The sequence below is a fragment of the Crassostrea angulata genome, chromosome 6, assembly GCF_025612915.1.
Source record: "Crassostrea angulata isolate pt1a10 chromosome 6, ASM2561291v2, whole genome shotgun sequence".
Classification (NCBI taxonomy): Eukaryota; Metazoa; Mollusca; class Bivalvia; order Ostreida; family Ostreidae; genus Magallana; species Magallana angulata.
Genome location: NC_069116.1, coordinates 23,454,990 through 23,473,839, shown reverse-complemented (window position 1 = coordinate 23,473,839; position 18,850 = coordinate 23,454,990). Strand labels below are relative to the sequence as shown.

General features: G+C 37.9%; 6 protein-coding genes across 6 annotated transcripts; 4 read left to right on the top strand and 2 right to left on the bottom strand.

Annotated features, from left to right (window-relative positions):
- Window positions 1-7,725: 7,725 nt before the first annotated feature.
- LOC128187416 (histone H2B) lies at window positions 7,726-8,097 on the bottom strand. The gene has a single exon (XM_052857862.1). The coding sequence runs from the start codon at window positions 8,095-8,097 to the stop codon at window positions 7,726-7,728; it is 372 nt and encodes a 123-aa protein (XP_052713822.1).
- A 121-nt stretch (window positions 8,098-8,218) lies between these two features.
- On the top strand, window positions 8,219-9,137 carry LOC128187838 (histone H2A-like). The gene has a single exon (XM_052858464.1). It carries the CDS (start codon window positions 8,365-8,367, stop codon window positions 8,743-8,745), a length of 381 nt encoding a protein of 126 aa, XP_052714424.1. The 5' UTR covers window positions 8,219-8,364; the 3' UTR covers window positions 8,746-9,137.
- A 1,794-nt stretch (window positions 9,138-10,931) lies between these two features.
- LOC128187415 (histone H1-delta-like) lies at window positions 10,932-11,522 on the top strand. Its single transcript, XM_052857861.1, has one exon. The coding sequence runs from the start codon at window positions 10,932-10,934 to the stop codon at window positions 11,520-11,522; it is 591 nt and encodes a 196-aa protein (XP_052713821.1).
- Window positions 11,523-13,265: 1,743 nt separating this feature from the next.
- On the top strand, window positions 13,266-14,100 carry LOC128190442 (histone H3). The gene has a single exon (XM_052862495.1). It carries the CDS (start codon window positions 13,312-13,314, stop codon window positions 13,720-13,722), a length of 411 nt encoding a protein of 136 aa, XP_052718455.1. The 5' UTR covers window positions 13,266-13,311; the 3' UTR covers window positions 13,723-14,100.
- A 1,566-nt stretch (window positions 14,101-15,666) lies between these two features.
- LOC128189868 (histone H2B-like) lies at window positions 15,667-17,050 on the bottom strand. Its single transcript, XM_052861648.1, is given in 2 exon segments — window positions 15,667-16,847; window positions 16,849-17,050. Coding segments are annotated over 2 exon segments (372 nt in total). The 5' UTR covers window positions 17,017-17,050; the 3' UTR covers window positions 15,667-16,643.
- A 179-nt stretch (window positions 17,051-17,229) lies between these two features.
- Window positions 17,230-18,070, top strand: LOC128189866 (histone H2A-like). Its single transcript, XM_052861647.1, has one exon. The coding sequence runs from the start codon at window positions 17,282-17,284 to the stop codon at window positions 17,660-17,662; it is 381 nt and encodes a 126-aa protein (XP_052717607.1). The 5' UTR covers window positions 17,230-17,281; the 3' UTR covers window positions 17,663-18,070.
- Window positions 18,071-18,850: the final 780 nt, after the last annotated feature.

Sequence of the window (18,850 nt, the reverse complement as noted above, 5' to 3'; positions counted from 1 at the left end):
TAGCGTGCGTGCAGTTGCTTTCAAGAAAAAAGAAACACACACATATTAATTTAAAACTGTCTGTGTTCAATATTTTGATTCCGATTTGCACATTCTATTTGTATTTCGATTAATTTCATTTCTATTACGCTGTCAATTAATACCATCCTCGTCCCTGACTGCATGTAATCAACGTTTTCCCCGATTTAATTTTGTAAAGGAAATCGCCAGACTTAAAAAGAGAGAGAGAGAGAGAGAGAGAGAGAGAGAGAGAGAGAGAGAGAGAGAGAGAGAGAGAGATAAATAAATAAAAAAAATAAATAAATAGACACTTGGCGCATATAGATGATACAGACTATGGAGAAATTCACGTGAATGTTCGCACAATTTGCGTGCTGTATATATATAACCAGGTCGTTAATTAATTAACATTTCTAACTCAACTGATTTTGTGTGCTTGGATAACGACTTGTCGTATAAAAGGAAATATACAATTCTAGGTTTCTGTGTTTATATAACTGAAGTGTTTGAAACCCATTGATAAGAAACGTGTATATATATATACACACATGCATACTCTGTCACATAAATGTTAAATTATTACGATTCATATGTACTTATACTCGATGAAGTGCTACTGTGAATGATACATTTATGTCAGAGATCAATGATATTGAAAGCTAGGGGTGAATATTGTATAAATTGTATGTGCATTAATTTCGAAATCTACATCTGTATAGGCTTATGGATATATCTATAAATGCAATCTGATGTACATGTGATTTTTTTTTTTTTTGATTTTTTTTTGGAGGTAGCTCGAGATAATAAGTTTACGATGTTTGCCTCACACGTTGCTGGTAGATGGTTTCAATCAAATTTTTCAGTATTAGAATTAATATAGGATGAAAAATTAAACGAGAGATCATGCAAATACCAATGTGGGATGAAATGTGTGTTCTGTGAATAAGTGTTTTAACTTCGCATGCTGGTCGCATGACATTCTTGGAAAAGTTTATTACATATTTGGTACCGCATATTATTTCTTTCTAATTTAAGGTAATGGTGTACACTCTGAGGCGCAGCTAAATCATTTGGTGGCGTTAGAAAAAAAAAGGGGGGTGGGGGGGGGGGGGGGATAGATAAATAGATATCGACAGTACGATCAAAAAAGATAGGTTCGCGATGAATACAAAAAATGAATGAATGAATGAATGAAATGGATTTTTAAAATAAAAATTCTTTTTTACAAATTTTAGTTTGTTTAATTAATTAGTGAAGGAATAAAGGAATGGAATTTTTTTTTTCTTTGTCGGATTACAATTCGTATATAAGCAAAACGATTTTACAGCGTATTTTGCACTAGAATGCTGCGTGTAATAGATAAACTAACATATAGTTTTTCCTTTGTCAAATTTGATATTTATGTGTTGGTCTCATTTGTTCTATCCGACAGGTTTTTAAATTTATAACCATTCCTAGAGTAAACATTTTCCCGGCACGTATTTTTGTGTGGCGTGTTTCTGGATGCACGGAGCTGTCGCGTGTTTCGTTAAAAAAGAAACATGAATTACTTCACCCCACAATAAACGACATTGAGTATACATGTCTCAGTAAGTGAACAGGTTATAGCCCTGAATAAGTTTTAAAAAATTATCATTTTTAGAGAGATTGCGCGACTTTTAGCTGTCTGTGCAGTTGCTAAATGATAGTCTGGCCTATGTTTTCGTTTAATTTTGATTATTTTAGTGATATTTTTACGGGCGAAACGCAGAGAATACTTTAGAGATATATCCACATTACGTGTTTTTAGTAGAATAGTTACAATTGCGGCCTATGAAACGTCGAAACAAGGATGCAAACACCAACATCAAAACACACATCGACCTCAGTATGAACAAGCGCTTCGATTTTAGGGGATGTTTTCGAGGACGTCCGCGCTCGATGTAAACAAAAACAGCGAGTGCTTGTGACCCCATTATTTCCTCGTCTTAGTTCGCAGTGAATACAACGCCGTTTCCATTTCGTCCGAAACCATGGCAGATACAGCAACCACAACCCCAGCCAAGAAGAAGGTTACAAAGCCTAAGGTGCCAGCAGCGCACCCCAAGTACGTTGACATGATCAGGGCCGCCCTGGAATCTTTGAAAGAGCGTGGCGGATCTTCCAGACAAGCCATTCTAAAGTACATAATGGCCAACTACAAAGTCGGCAACGACGTCAACTCCATCAACGCCCACTTGAAAATGGCTTTGAAGAACGGAGTGAAGAAAGGTGCTCTGAAACAAGCCAAGGGCACAGGCGCCAGTGGCTCCTTCAAGCTTGGTGACAAGCCCAAGACTGAGAAGAAGCCAAAGGCCAAGAAAGTTGCCAAGCCTAAGGCAGCAAAACCCAAGAAGGCCGCAGCAGCAAAACCAAAGAAGGTAGCCGGAGAGAAAAAGACTGCAGAGAAGAAGAAGAAGTCCCCCAAGAAAGCAGCCGGACCGAAAAAGGTTAAGACTCCAAAGAAGAAGGCAGCAACTAAATCCCCAAAGAAGGCAGCAGCCAAGCCAAAGAAGGTCAAGACACCTAAGAAGTCAGCTGCAAAGAAAGCCAAGACTCCCAAGAAGGCAGCAGCAAAGAAATAAGCAATTCCAGCATCACTGCAGATTGCTCACTTTAAAAAAAAAAAAAAGCCCTTTTCAGGGCTACCCATATTTTTCGAAAAGATGTCTCAATTACAAATAACAAAGAAACGTACATGTGTGTGTGTGTGTGTGTGTGTGTGTGTCATAAATGTAACATTACATGCTTGCGTGCATATCTAATAAAACATAGTTTTTAAAATCGCATAAAAAAAAGGTGACGACTGTCGGTATTCATTCCATGTATTCATTCATTCATTACTTTATTTCTTCATTTGTATTGGAAATATCATCCATTGATTATGAATGATATAATGAACAAAAAACAGACACAAACAAAATGAATTGACATGCATTATTACTACCTGTGCATGTTTTCCTATATTTAGAAAATGTTAGTCTCTGCACTTGACATATATTCACATGAAACATGTAATGAATATGACATTTTTAGCCTTTATATTAAACTTGTAAAAAAAATAATATTAATGTGCAAATGATATCTTTTTTTTTAAACAATAGCATGCCCACCCTGCCTCTGTCCCCAACATTACAAAAAAAAAAAACCCAAAAAACCCATAAATAACCCACCAAACACCTAACACCCCCCTTCCAAGGAGAATTTTTTTATTTTTATTTTTTTTATGATAATAAGAATAAATAATTAAGGGATATGAAAATATCACAAATGAGACAATCAGTCGAATGAGGCCTGTTTAATTCACAATATTTTGAATTCATATATCAGCATATAACACTTACTTTTTAATCTTTTTTACATGCCATTGGAATGTTTTAACAGAAGAACTCATTTAAATGTAATTGTTAATTCAACAAGTACATATCTAATCATAGATGTAGGATGAGGCTGCATGCACATTACCTTTTTTTTTTTATTTGACATGTGATTGAATTCGTGCTTGTCAATCTTTTTCAAAAGCAAACAAAAAATAAATAAGGGGCATAGTCATAATTATTATTTTGTTGAATTCTACAGGACAGGAACATGTGAAATGTGCATATACAGGATGAAATATACATGATTGTGTCAGTCACTATGAATGTGGGAACAGCAGACTATTCTCATTTCTCTCTGCATTTACAGGATGAGTGCACTGGATTACATCCCATGGCATTTTCTGTGATATCGTGGTAAGTTTATTTATTTATTTATATATTTTGTTTTTGTTTTAATATTCTAATATGTGTACATATATATACAACGTACTTAGTGCATCTTGATTATGTATTGTTCTCTCTTCTCTAAACATTTTTGGCTTCTGAAAAAAATATATAATGCGACTCGACCTTTTAGGGTATACATATACATTATATCAGTTATGAATTTGATGGATGTATTTAACGGATTATAGGGCCTACATGTATGCATTGAGTTGCTATGAGTTGTTGATTTTAATCTGATTATGAACATGAAAATCGCTGAATAGTTTTAAAGACATGTATATGTTGTATTTCTATCGAAATTTGCTGTTAGTCTTATACTGGTTGCTTTTCTGTATCTCTTAAATTCAAATTTCACCGATATACGCCTAATTTTCTAAGTTCACAAATTCTGTGCAAAAGCCGGATTGAAATGATTTTGCACCGGGCCAATGGGCACGAGTTATTACCGACTAATCACAGGCCGGCTCTCTCAGTTAGATAACCAATGGCAATGGTCGTTAGTGAGGGCGCGGTGATTTTGAAGGCAGACCTGTTATTCATTCGACTCGGTATAAAATTTATGCAGAGAGCGAACTGCCTCATTCATTCATTTGACACTCGTCGAAGATGGCTCGTACAAAGCAGACTGCAAGAAAATCTACCGGAGGAAAGGCTCCACGTAAACAACTGGCTACCAAGGCCGCCCGTAAGAGCGCCCCAGCCACTGGTGGAGTCAAGAAACCCCACAGATACAGGCCCGGAACCGTCGCTCTCCGTGAGATCAGGAGATACCAGAAAAGCACAGAGTTGCTCATCAGGAAATTGCCCTTCCAGCGTCTGGTCCGTGAGATTGCTCAGGACTTCAAGACTGATCTGCGTTTCCAGAGCTCCGCCGTCATGGCTCTCCAGGAAGCCAGCGAAGCTTACCTTGTTGGACTCTTTGAGGACACCAACTTGTGCGCTATCCACGCCAAGAGAGTCACCATCATGCCCAAAGACATCCAGCTTGCCAGACGTATCCGTGGCGAGAGAGCTTAAATTTCTTTGTCTCTGACAAATACAAAACGGCCGTTTTCACGGCCACCTAAATATTTAGAAAAGATGCCTATATTACAATCAATGACGACTACAATTCAACGAAATTGCATAAGTAAAAAGTGCACATTTTGAAAACATGAGATTAAACCCTACACACATAATATGTACTTCTAAACTCTGCCCTTCTTATCATATTTCACTGTGAACTACAAACATGACAATGGTCAATGTGTAGAATGATTTGATCTGACACAATATAAAAGGCCCTTCTGAAGAGAATATATTATACTATACCATACAGCTATACATATGATTGCATTGTGATTGTTTTTTCTCTCTGAAAGTTGTGCATTTAGTCATAACATTACAAGAAAAATATTGCCGGAAAATGTAGGGCTGTACTTGCATCACTACTTAAAATTTACCAACAGAAATGTGTATGGCACATAATATTTTATAATTATTGCAACCATATTTGATTCTTATACTACAGTCTCAGACATTCGTGCTATGATGCTCGCACATATAACTGTGTGTTATGTTAAAGAAAATATAAAGATAGTGCAACGAATTTGTTTAAAAGTAGGAAAATTCACTACTAAAAGAGCGATTCTGCATGAAATTGAAATTTGTGTAATATTTGTCCCCTGTAGTTCTTTTTTCATATTTCAGTGGTAAAGTATGTCATGAGCATGTGTTCATGTTCTTGTCGGATTTTGCTTTCTTTTATTCGGTTTCCTTGTAAAGAATGGAAAGTGTATTTTTTATCTCAATGAAATGAACACTTGACTGAATCACTGGTGCATAATTCATCAAAAAGGGAAGAAATACACATTGAAATTATACACTATAACTGAAATTGCTAAAGTAAATATCATCATATTGCATTATGTTTTCATTTTGATATGTACTCACCGGTAAGAAAAATGATTTTTTTTTCTTTGCATGTATTTATTACTAGATTTAATACAGAATGTGTGTTTACACTTTAAAAATGATATTAAACAAAAGCAAAATGATAATAATTATTGTGTTCCTATGTTTTGGTAAGATGTAGAAAATCTGGAACAAATGATTTATTCAATACCACCATCCCTCTTTTTAAAAAAAAAGAAACCCAAAAAAGTTTTATTAAATATAAGAGAAAAGTGCCTGCAGACAATATGTCAACAAACAAGCGCCGAGGCGCGTTTACACTGTAGCCAATCAGCGTTGAGTTTACTTATTGCTAATTTTTCCCTGCCGAACTTTTCAAGGTAGAATGCTCTCTCACGGGTCGTAAATAAAGGGCTTTATAAGCTGTTCACGCGGCAGTAGATAATCATTTCAGTACACTTTAACTGAGAGAAAACATGTCTGGACGTGGTAAAGGAGGAAAAGGACTTGGAAAGGGGGGCGCCAAGCGTCACAGGAAAGTCTTGAGAGATAACATCCAGGGTATCACCAAGCCCGCCATCCGTCGTCTTGCACGCAGAGGTGGAGTCAAACGTATCTCCGGACTCATCTACGAGGAGACCCGTGGTGTCCTGAAGGTGTTCCTTGAGAACGTCATCCGTGACGCAGTCACATACACAGAGCACGCCAAGAGGAAGACCGTCACAGCCATGGACGTTGTCTACGCTCTGAAGAGACAGGGACGTACCCTCTACGGATTCGGTGGTTAGACAACCAACCGCCTTTGTGCTACACGCACAGGACAACAAACGGCCGTTTTAACGGCCACCAAATTTTTAGAAAAGATGCCTCTATCACACATGTTGTGAAATGTTGTACATACTGGGTTATGATATATGTATATCTGACATAAGGAATAGGAGTTAGTGGAATACAGAAAGGGTTATTGATAAGTACTTAATGTTAAGGCAAGTTCAAACCACCACCCGTTCCCTAACCCCCCCCACCCCCCCCCCCCCCCCCCCCCCAAAAAAAAACAAAACAAAACAAGACACACACATCATTGTCAATCACACCTTTCCCTGACATGCTTTCTATATTCAAATTTGACTAGGACTATAACTCAGAAAAAATATCAATTGCACCTTATTTCATTCAACCCAACCACATTTGTATTTTTATTATTTCTTTTTTAACAATCTTGATATTTAGAATAAGGACCAAATCATTCCGTGCAGTTTAAACAAAGCAATATATTTCACCAGCTGTTAGATATAAATGTTTGGTTATTTTTTTATTCCAAAAATCTATATTATAACATGTTTAAATAGACACATAATATGTAAACATAAACACATCATTTATCGATTGTTTTCTGATATTTGAATATCAATAAATTACAATGAAATAATATATGGGCTATTGTGGACCATATTCAAGTCTTAAAATCTGCGGAAGTGAATTATCGTTGTAACAATTAATAGGTGGGGAAATAAATTAGAATATACAGCATAGTAGTGTGCCCAGAATATGTTGTTACAGATTTATTATAACATTAGATAATAGTATTCAACAGACAGATCATATGTTAAATTGTTCAGCTACAACTATCAGTTATGTGCCATTATAGATAAACACAACTATATATAAACACAACTATAAATAAACACAACCGATGGGAATCTTCTGTACTCTAAGACTATTACATCGAAAATAGGAGAAATCTGTGGAAATCGGGCACATGTGCTGTAATTGGGAAAGATTTTGTTTTTATTGTACATGCACGTACCCCTCTGATGCATAATTTGTATTTGATGTATGTGTATTTGAGGGTTTTTTTTTTCTTCATGTATTTGTTTATTTTCCTTAAAGGACTGTTTAAGAAATTGACAGCATTACAATGACACAACCAGTACACACAACTGAAACAGTTGTTTACTATTGCATTATAAAGATGGTAGCTTTTCGAAAAATTTGTGTGGCCCTGAAAAGGGCCGTTTTGTTTTATCAAACTGCCACTGCTTGCAGTTTACTTGCTGCTGGTGTACTTGGTGACAGCCTTGGTGCCTTCAGAGACAGCGTGCTTGGCCAATTCACCGGGCAGGAGAAGACGGACTGCAGTCTGGATTTCTCTGCTGGTGATGGTTGAGCGTTTGTTGTAGTGGGCCAGGCGGGAAGCCTCGGCGGCGATTCTCTCGAAGATGTCATTGACGAAAGAATTCATGATGCTCATGGCCTTGCTGGAAACTCCAGTGTCAGGGTGCACCTGCTTCAGGACTTTGTAGATGTAGATAGCGTAGGATTCCCTCCTCCTCCTGCGCTTTTTCTTGTCCCCAGTTCTCTGGGCCTTGGCCTTGGTGGCGGCTTTCTTAGCTCCTTTAGATCCGACTTTGGGTGGCATGTTTACAGATTGCTGGCAAACTGAAACTATGAGTGGCGCTAAGCGAATCGCGGCCTTATATATCACGCGAGGGGGATTGAAGCGAACAGGTAAATTGCGGACGTCCTTGTAAACATTAAATTGGTCGGTTTGCCCGAGGTGCGTATAAGACAAGCATAGCGATTGGCGGAACATTTCAATCCGTGGAAGTGTTTAAATAGCGTGGCGCAGCGCATCGTGTGTTATTCGTTGATATCATTTTGTCAGCACCCAACCTACAACTTGAAAATGTCTGGACGTGGTAAAGGAGGTAAAGTGAAGGGAAAGGCAAAGAGCCGATCATCCCGTGCCGGACTTCAGTTCCCCGTGGGTCGTATCCACCGTCTGCTGAGGAAGGGCAACTACGCCGAGAGAGTCGGAGCCGGTGCCCCTGTGTACCTGGCCGCCGTTCTTGAGTACTTGGCCGCTGAAGTGTTGGAGTTGGCAGGCAACGCAGCCCGTGACAACAAAAAGACCAGAATCATCCCCCGTCACCTGCAGCTGGCCATCCGCAACGACGAGGAGTTGAACAAACTTCTGTCCGGCGTGACCATCGCCCAGGGTGGTGTTCTGCCCAACATCCAGGCCGTGCTCCTCCCCAAGAAGACCCAGAAGCCCGCCGCCAAGTAAAAAGTCAGCTCTGCCGACTTTTTTGTCTATACCAAACGGCCGTTTTCACGGCCACCCATATTTTTCGAAAAGATGCCTCTATAATATGCAGTGTACATGCACATAAGCATTTATATAAAAAGCACACGTAGATAACACGCTTCTTAGATTATCGAGACAACGGTATATATTAGCGTGCGTGCAGTTGCTTTCAAGAAAAAAGAAACACACACATATTAATTTAAAACTGTCTGTGTTCAATATTTTGATTCCGATTTGCACATTCTATTTGTATTTCGATTAATTTCATTTCTATTACGCTGTCAATTAATACCATCCTCGTCCCTGACTGCATGTAATCAACGTTTTCCCCGATTTAATTTTGTAAAGGAAATCGCCAGACTTAAAAGAGAGAGAGAGAGAGAGAGAGAGAGAGAGAGAGAGAGAGAGAGAGAGAGAGAGAGAGAGAGAGAGAGATAAATAAATAAAAAAAATAAATAAATAGACACTTGGCGCATATAGATGATACAGACTATGGAGAAATTCACGTGAATGTTCGCACAATTTGCGTGCTGTATATATATAACCAGGTCGTTAATTAATTAACATTTCTAACTCAACTGATTTTGTGTGCTTGGATAACGACTTGTCGTATAAAAGGAAATATACAATTCTAGGTTTCTGTGTTTATATAACTGAAGTGTTTGAAACCCATTGATAAGAAACGTGTATATATATATACACACATGCATACTCTGTCACATAAATGTTAAATTATTACGATTCATATGTACTTATACTCGATGAAGTGCTACTGTGAATGATACATTTATGTCAGAGATCAATGATATTGAAAGCTAGGGGTGAATATTGTATAAATTGTATGTGCATTAATTTCGAAATCTACATCTGTATAGGCTTATGGATATATCTATAAATGCAATCTGATGTACATGTGATTTTTTTTTTTTTTGATTTTTTTTTGGAGGTAGCTCGAGATAATAAGTTTACGATGTTTGCCTCACACGTTGCTGGTAGATGGTTTCAATCAAATTTTTCAGTATTAGAATTAATATAGGATGAAAAATTAAACGAGAGATCATGCAAATACCAATGTGGGATGAAATGTGTGTTCTGTGAATAAGTGTTTTAACTTCGCATGCTGGTCGCATGACATTCTTGGAAAAGTTTATTACATATTTGGTACCGCATATTATTTCTTTCTAATTTAAGGTAATGGTGTACACTCTGAGGCGCAGCTAAATCATTTGGTGGCGTTAGAAAAAAAAAGGGGGGTGGGGGGGGGGGGATAGATAAATAGATATCGACAGTACGATCAAAAAAGATAGGTTCGCGATGAATACAAAAAATGAATGAATGAATGAATGAAATGGATTTTTAAAATAAAAATTCTTTTTTACAAATTTTAGTTTGTTTAATTAATTAGTGAAGGAATAAAGGAATGGAATTTTTTTTTTCTTTGTCGGATTACAATTCGTATATAAGCAAAACGATTTTACAGCGTATTTTGCACTAGAATGCTGCGTGTAATAGATAAACTAACATATAGTTTTTCCTTTGTCAAATTTGATATTTATGTGTTGGTCTCATTTGTTCTATCCGACAGGTTTTTAAATTTATAACCATTCCTAGAGTAAACATTTTCCCGGCACGTATTTTTGTGTGGCGTGTTTCTGGATGCACGGAGCTGTCGCGTGTTTCGTTAAAAAAGAAACATGAATTACTTCACCCCACAATAAACGACATTGAGTATACATGTCTCAGTAAGTGAACAGGTTATAGCCCTGAATAAGTTTTAAAAAATTATCATTTTTAGAGAGATTGCGCGACTTTTAGCTGTCTGTGCAGTTGCTAAATGATAGTCTGGCCTATGTTTTCGTTTAATTTTAATTATTTTAGTGATATTTTTACGGGCGAAACGCAGAGAATACTTTAGAGATATATCCACATTACGTGTTTTTAGTAGAATAGTTACAATTGCGGCCTATGAAACGTCGAAACAAGGATGCAAACACCAACATCAAAACACACATCGACCTCAGTATGAACAAGCGCTTCGATTTTAGGGGATGTTTTCGAGGACGTCCGCGCTCGATGTAAACAAAAACAGCGAGTGCTTGTGACCCCATTATTTCCTCGTCTTAGTTCGCAGTGAATACAACGCCGTTTCCATTTCGTCCGAAACCATGGCAGATACAGCAACCACAACCCCAGCCAAGAAGAAGGTTACAAAGCCTAAGGTGCCAGCAGCGCACCCCAAGTACGTTGACATGATCAGGGCCGCCCTGGAATCTTTGAAAGAGCGTGGCGGATCTTCCAGACAAGCCATTCTAAAGTACATAATGGCCAACTACAAAGTCGGCAACGACGTCAACTCCATCAACGCCCACTTGAAAATGGCTTTGAAGAACGGAGTGAAGAAAGGTGCTCTGAAACAAGCCAAGGGCACAGGCGCCAGTGGCTCCTTCAAGCTTGGTGACAAGCCCAAGACTGAGAAGAAGCCAAAGGCCAAGAAAGTTGCCAAGCCTAAGGCAGCAAAACCCAAGAAGGCCGCAGCAGCAAAACCAAAGAAGGTAGCCGGAGAGAAAAAGACTGCAGAGAAGAAGAAGAAGTCCCCCAAGAAAGCAGCCGGACCGAAAAAGGTTAAGACTCCAAAGAAGAAGGCAGCAACTAAATCCCCAAAGAAGGCAGCAGCCAAGCCAAAGAAGGTCAAGACACCTAAGAAGTCAGCTGCAAAGAAAGCCAAGACTCCCAAGAAGGCAGCAGCAAAGAAATAAGCAATTCCAGCATCACTGCAGATTGCTCACTTTAAAAAAAAAAAAAAGCCCTTTTCAGGGCTACCCATATTTTTCGAAAAGATGTCTCAATTACAAATAACAAAGAAACGTACATGTGTGTGTGTGTGTGTGTGTGTGTGTGTCATAAATGTAACATTACATGCTTGCGTGCATATCTAATAAAACATAGTTTTTAAAATCGCATAAAAAAAAGGTGACGACTGTCGGTATTCATTCCATGTATTCATTCATTCATTACTTTATTTCTTCATTTGTATTGGAAATATCATCCATTGATTATGAATGATATAATGAACAAAAAACAGACACAAACAAAATGAATTGACATGCATTATTACTACCTGTGCATGTTTTCCTATATTTAGAAAATGTTAGTCTCTGCACTTGACATATATTCACATGAAACATGTAATGAATATGACATTTTTAGCCTTTATATTAAACTTGTAAAAAAAATAATATTAATGTGCAAATGATATCTTTTTTTTTAAACAATAGCATGCCCACCCTGCCTCTGTCCCCAACATTACAAAAAAAAAAAACCCAAAAAACCCATAAATAACCCACCAAACACCTAACACCCCCCCTTCCAAGGAGAATTTTTTTATTTTTATTTTTTTTATGATAATAAGAATAAATAATTAAGGGATATGAAAATATCACAAATGAGACAATCAGTCGAATGAGGCCTGTTTAATTCACAATATTTTGAATTCATATATCAGCATATAACACTTACTTTTTAATCTTTTTTACATGCCATTGGAATGTTTTAACAGAAGAACTCATTTAAATGTAATTGTTAATTCAACAAGTACATATCTAATCATAGATGTAGGATGAGGCTGCATGCACATTACCTTTTTTTTTTTATTTGACATGTGATTGAATTCGTGCTTGTCAATCTTTTTCAAAAGCAAACAAAAAATAAATAAGGGGCATAGTCATAATTATTATTTTGTTGAATTCTACAGGACAGGAACATGTGAAATGTGCATATACAGGATGAAATATACATGATTGTGTCAGTCACTATGAATGTGGGAACAGCAGACTATTCTCATTTCTCTCTGCATTTACAGGATGAGTGCACTGGATTACATCCCATGGCATTTTCTGTGATATCGTGGTAAGTTTATTTATTTATTTATATATTTTGTTTTTGTTTTAATATTCTAATATGTGTACATATATATACAACGTACTTAGTGCATCTTGATTATGTATTGTTCTCTCTTCTCTAAACATTTTTGGCTTCTGAAAAAAATATATAATGCGACTCGACCTTTTAGGGTATACATATACATTATATCAGTTATGAATTTGATGGATGTATTTAACGGATTATAGGGCCTACATGTATGCATTGAGTTGCTATGAGTTGTTGATTTTAATCTGATTATGAACATGAAAATCGCTGAATAGTTTTAAAGACATGTATATGTTGTATTTCTATCGAAATTTGCTGTTAGTCTTATACTGGTTGCTTTTCTGTATCTCTTAAATTCAAATTTCACCGATATACGCCTAATTTTCTAAGTTCACAAATTCTGTGCAAAAGCCGGATTGAAATGATTTTGCACCGGGCCAATGGGCACGAGTTATTACCGACTAATCACAGGCCGGCTCTCTCAGTTAGATAACCAATGGCAATGGTCGTTAGTGAGGGCGCGGTGATTTTGAAGGCAGACCTGTTATTCATTCGACTCGGTATAAAATTTATGCAGAGAGCGAACTGCCTCATTCATTCATTTGACACTCGTCGAAGATGGCTCGTACAAAGCAGACTGCAAGAAAATCTACCGGAGGAAAGGCTCCACGTAAACAACTGGCTACCAAGGCCGCCCGTAAGAGCGCCCCAGCCACTGGTGGAGTCAAGAAACCCCACAGATACAGGCCCGGAACCGTCGCTCTCCGTGAGATCAGGAGATACCAGAAAAGCACAGAGTTGCTCATCAGGAAATTGCCCTTCCAGCGTCTGGTCCGTGAGATTGCTCAGGACTTCAAGACTGATCTGCGTTTCCAGAGCTCCGCCGTCATGGCTCTCCAGGAAGCCAGCGAAGCTTACCTTGTTGGACTCTTTGAGGACACCAACTTGTGCGCTATCCACGCCAAGAGAGTCACCATCATGCCCAAAGACATCCAGCTTGCCAGACGTATCCGTGGCGAGAGAGCTTAAATTTCTTTGTCTCTGACAAATACAAAACGGCCGTTTTCACGGCCACCTAAATATTTAGAAAAGATGCCTATATTACAATCAATGACGACTACAATTCAACGAAATTGCATAAGTAAAAAGTGCACATTTTGAAAACATGAGATTAAACCCTACACACATAATATGTACTTCTAAACTCTGCCCTTCTTATCATATTTCACTGTGAACTACAAACATGACAATGGTCAATGTGTAGAATGATTTGATCTGACACAATATAAAAGGCCCTTCTGAAGAGAATATATTATACTATACCATACAGCTATACATATGATTGCATTGTGATTGTTTTTTCTCTCTGAAAGTTGTGCATTTAGTCATAACATTACAAGAAAAATATTGCCGGAAAATGTAGGGCTGTACTTGCATCACTACTTAAAATTTACCAACAGAAATGTGTATGGCACATAATATTTTATAATTATTGCAACCATATTTGATTCTTATACTACAGTCTCAGACATTCGTGCTATGATGCTCGCACATATAACTGTGTGTTATGTTAAAGAAAATATAAAGATAGTGCAACGAATTTGTTTAAAAGTAGGAAAATTCACTACTAAAAGAGCGATTCTGCATGAAATTGAAATTTGTGTAATATTTGTCCCCTGTAGTTCTTTTTTCATATTTCAGTGGTAAAGTATGTCATGAGCATGTGTTCATGTTCTTGTCGGATTTTGCTTTCTTTTATTCGGTTTCCTTGTAAAGAATGGAAAGTGTATTTTTTATCTCAATGAAATGAACACTTGACTGAATCACTGGTGCATAATTCATCAAAAAGGGAAGAAATACACATTGAAATTATACACTATAACTGAAATTGCTAAAGTAAATATCATCATATTGCATTATGTTTTCATTTTGATATGTACTCACCGGTAAGAAAAATGATTTTTTTTTCTTTGCATGTATTTATTACTAGATTTAATACAGAATGTGTGTTTACACTTTAAAAATGATATTAAACAAAAGCAAAATGATAATAATTATTGTGTTCCTATGTTTTGGTAAGATGTAGAAAATCTGGAACAAATGATTTATTCAATACCACCATCCCTCTTTTTAAAAAAAAAGAAACCCAAAAAAGTTTTATTAAATATAAGAGAAAAGTGCCTGCAGACAATATGTCAACAAACAAGCGCCGAGGCGCGTTTACACTGTAGCCAATCAGCGTTGAGTTTACTTATTGCTAATTTTTCCCTGCCGAACTTTTCAAGGTAGAATGCTCTCTCACGGGTCGTAAATAAAGGGCTTTATAAGCTGTTCACGCGGCAGTAGATAATCATTTCAGTACACTTTAACTGAGAGAAAACATGTCTGGACGTGGTAAAGGAGGAAAAGGACTTGGAAAGGGGGGCGCCAAGCGTCACAGGAAAGTCTTGAGAGATAACATCCAGGGTATCACCAAGCCCGCCATCCGTCGTCTTGCACGCAGAGGTGGAGTCAAACGTATCTCCGGACTCATCTACGAGGAGACCCGTGGTGTCCTGAAGGTGTTCCTTGAGAACGTCATCCGTGACGCAGTCACATACACAGAGCACGCCAAGAGGAAGACCGTCACAGCCATGGACGTTGTCTACGCTCTGAAGAGACAGGGACGTACCCTCTACGGATTCGGTGGTTAGACAACCAACCGCCTTTGTGCTACACGCACAGGACAACAAACGGCCGTTTTAACGGCCACCAAATTTTTAGAAAAGATGCCTCTATCACACATGTTGTGAAATGTTGTACATACTGGGTTATGATATATGTATATCTGACATAAGGAATAGGAGTTAGTGGAATACAGAAAGGGTTATTGATAAGTACTTAATGTTAAGGCAAGTTCAAACCACCACCCGTTCCCTAACCCCCCCCACCCCCCCCCCCCCCCCCCCAAAAAAAAAACAAAACAAAACAAGACACACACATCATTGTCAATCACACCTTTCCCTGACATGCTTTCTATATTCAAATTTGACTAGGACTATAACTCAGAAAAAATATCAATTGCACCTTATTTCATTCAACCCAACCACATTTGTATTTTTATTATTTCTTTTTTAACAATCTTGATATTTAGAATAAGGACCAAATCATTCCGTGCAGTTTAAACAAAGCAATATATTTCACCAGCTGTTAGATATAAATGTTTGGTTATTTTTTTATTCCAAAAATCTATATTATAACATGTTTAAATAGACACATAATATGTAAACATAAACACATCATTTATCGATTGTTTTCTGATATTTGAATATCAATAAATTACAATGAAATAATATATGGGCTATTGTGGACCATATTCAAGTCTTAAAATCTGCGGAAGTGAATTATCGTTGTAACAATTAATAGGTGGGGAAATAAATTAGAATATACAGCATAGTAGTGTGCCCAGAATATGTTGTTACAGATTTATTATAACATTAGATAATAGTATTCAACAGACAGATCATATGTTAAATTGTTCAGCTACAACTATCAGTTATGTGCCATTATAGATAAACACAACTATATATAAACACAACTATAAATAAACACAACCGATGGGAATCTTCTGTACTCTAAGACTATTACATCGAAAATAGGAGAAATCTGTGGAAATCGGGCACATGTGCTGTAATTGGGAAAGATTTTGTTTTTATTGTACATGCACGTACCCCTCTGATGCATAATTTGTATTTGATGTATGTGTATTTGAGGGTTTTTTTTTTCTTCATGTATTTGTTTATTTTCCTTAAAGGACTGTTTAAGAAATTGACAGCATTACAATGACACAACCAGTACACACAACTGAAACAGTTGTTTACTATTGCATTATAAAGATGGTAGCTTTTCGAAAAATTTGTGTGGCCCTGAAAAGGGCCGTTTTGTTTTATCAAACTGCCACTGCTTGCAGTTTACTTGCTGCTGGTGTACTTGGTGACAGCCTTGGTGCCTTCAGAGACAGCGTGCTTGGCCAATTCACCGGGCAGGAGAAGACGGACTGCAGTCTGGATTTCTCTGCTGGTGATGGTTGAGCGTTTGTTGTAGTGGGCCAGGCGGGAAGCCTCGGCGGCGATTCTCTCGAAGATGTCATTGACGAAAGAATTCATGATGCTCATCGGCCTTGCTGGAAACTCCAGTGTCAGGGTGCACCTGCTTCAGGACTTTGTAGATGTAGATAGCGTAGGATTCCCTCCTCCTCCTGCGCTTTTTCTTGTCCCCAGTTCTCTGGGCCTTGGCCTTGGTGGCGGCTTTCTTAGCTCCTTTAGATCCGACTTTGGGTGGCATGTTTACAGATTGCTGGCAAACTGAAACTATGAGTGGCGCTAAGCGAATCGCGGCCTTATATATCACGCGAGGGGGATTGAAGCGAACAGGTAAATTGCGGACGTCCTTGTAAACATTAAATTGGTCGGTTTGCCCGAGGTGCGTATAAGACAAGCATAGATTGGCGGAACATTTCAATCCGTGGAAGTGTTTAAATAGCGTGGCGCAGCGCATCGTGTGTTATTCGTTGATATCATTTTGTCAGCACCCAACCTACAACTTGAAAATGTCTGGACGTGGTAAAGGAGGTAAAGTGAAGGGAAAGGCAAAGAGCCGATCATCCCGTGCCGGACTTCAGTTCCCCGTGGGTCGTATCCACCGTCTGCTGAGGAAGGGCAACTACGCCGAGAGAGTCGGAGCCGGTGCCCCTGTGTACCTGGCCGCCGTTCTTGAGTACTTGGCCGCTGAAGTGTTGGAGTTGGCAGGCAACGCAGCCCGTGACAACAAAAAGACCAGAATCATCCCCCGTCACCTGCAGCTGGCCATCCGCAACGACGAGGAGTTGAACAAACTTCTGTCCGGCGTGACCATCGCCCAGGGTGGTGTTCTGCCCAACATCCAGGCCGTGCTCCTCCCCAAGAAGACCCAGAAGCCCGCCGCCAAGTAAAAAGTCAGCTCTGCCGACTTTTTTGTCTATACCAAACGGCCGTTTTCACGGCCACCCATATTTTTCGAAAAGATGCCTCTATAATATGCAGTGTACATGCACATAAGCATTTATATAAAAAGCACACGTAGATAACACGCTTCTTAGATTATCGAGACAACGGTATATATTAGCGTGCGTGCAGTTGCTTTCAAGAAAAAAGAAACACACACATATTAATTTAAAACTGTCTGTGTTCAATATTTTGATTCCGATTTGCACATTCTATTTGTATTTCGATTAATTTCATTTCTATTACGCTGTCAATTAATACCATCCTCGTCCCTGACTGCATGTAATCAACGTTTTCCCCGATTTAATTTTGTAAAGGAAATCGCCAGACTTAAAAAGAGAGAGAGAGAGAGAGAGAGAGAGAGAGAGAGAGAGAGAGAGAGAGAGAGAGAGAGAGAGAGAGATAAATAAATAAAAAAAATAAATAAATAGACACTTGGCGCATATAGATGATACAGACTATGGAGAAATTCACGTGAATGTTCGCACAATTTGCGTGCTGTATATATATAACCAGGTCGTTAATTAATTAACATTTCTAACTCAACTGATTTTGTGTGCTTGGATAACGACTTGTCGTATAAAAGGAAATATACAATTCTAGGTTTCTGTGTTTATATAACTGAAGTGTTTGAAACCCATTGATAAGAAACGTGTATATATATATACACACATGCATACTCTGTCACATAAATGTTAAATTATTACGATTCATATGTACTTATACTCGATGAAGTGCTACTGTGAATGATACATTTATGTCAGAGATCAATGATATTGAAAGCTAGGGGTGAATATTGTATAAATTGTATGTGCATTAATTTCGAAATCTACATCTGTATAGGCTTATGGATATATCTATAAATGCAATCTGATGTACATGTGATTTTTTTTTTTTTTGATTTTTTTTTGGAGGTAGCTCGAGATAATAAGTTTACGATGTTTGCCTCACACGTTGCTGGTAGATGGTTTCAATCAAATTTTTCAGTATTAGAATTAATATAGGATGAAAAATTAAACGAGAGATCATGCAAATACCAATGTGGGATGAAATGTGTGTTCTGTGAATAAGTGTTTTAACTTCGCATGCTGGTCGCATGACATTCTTGGAAAAGTTTATTACATATTTGGTACCGC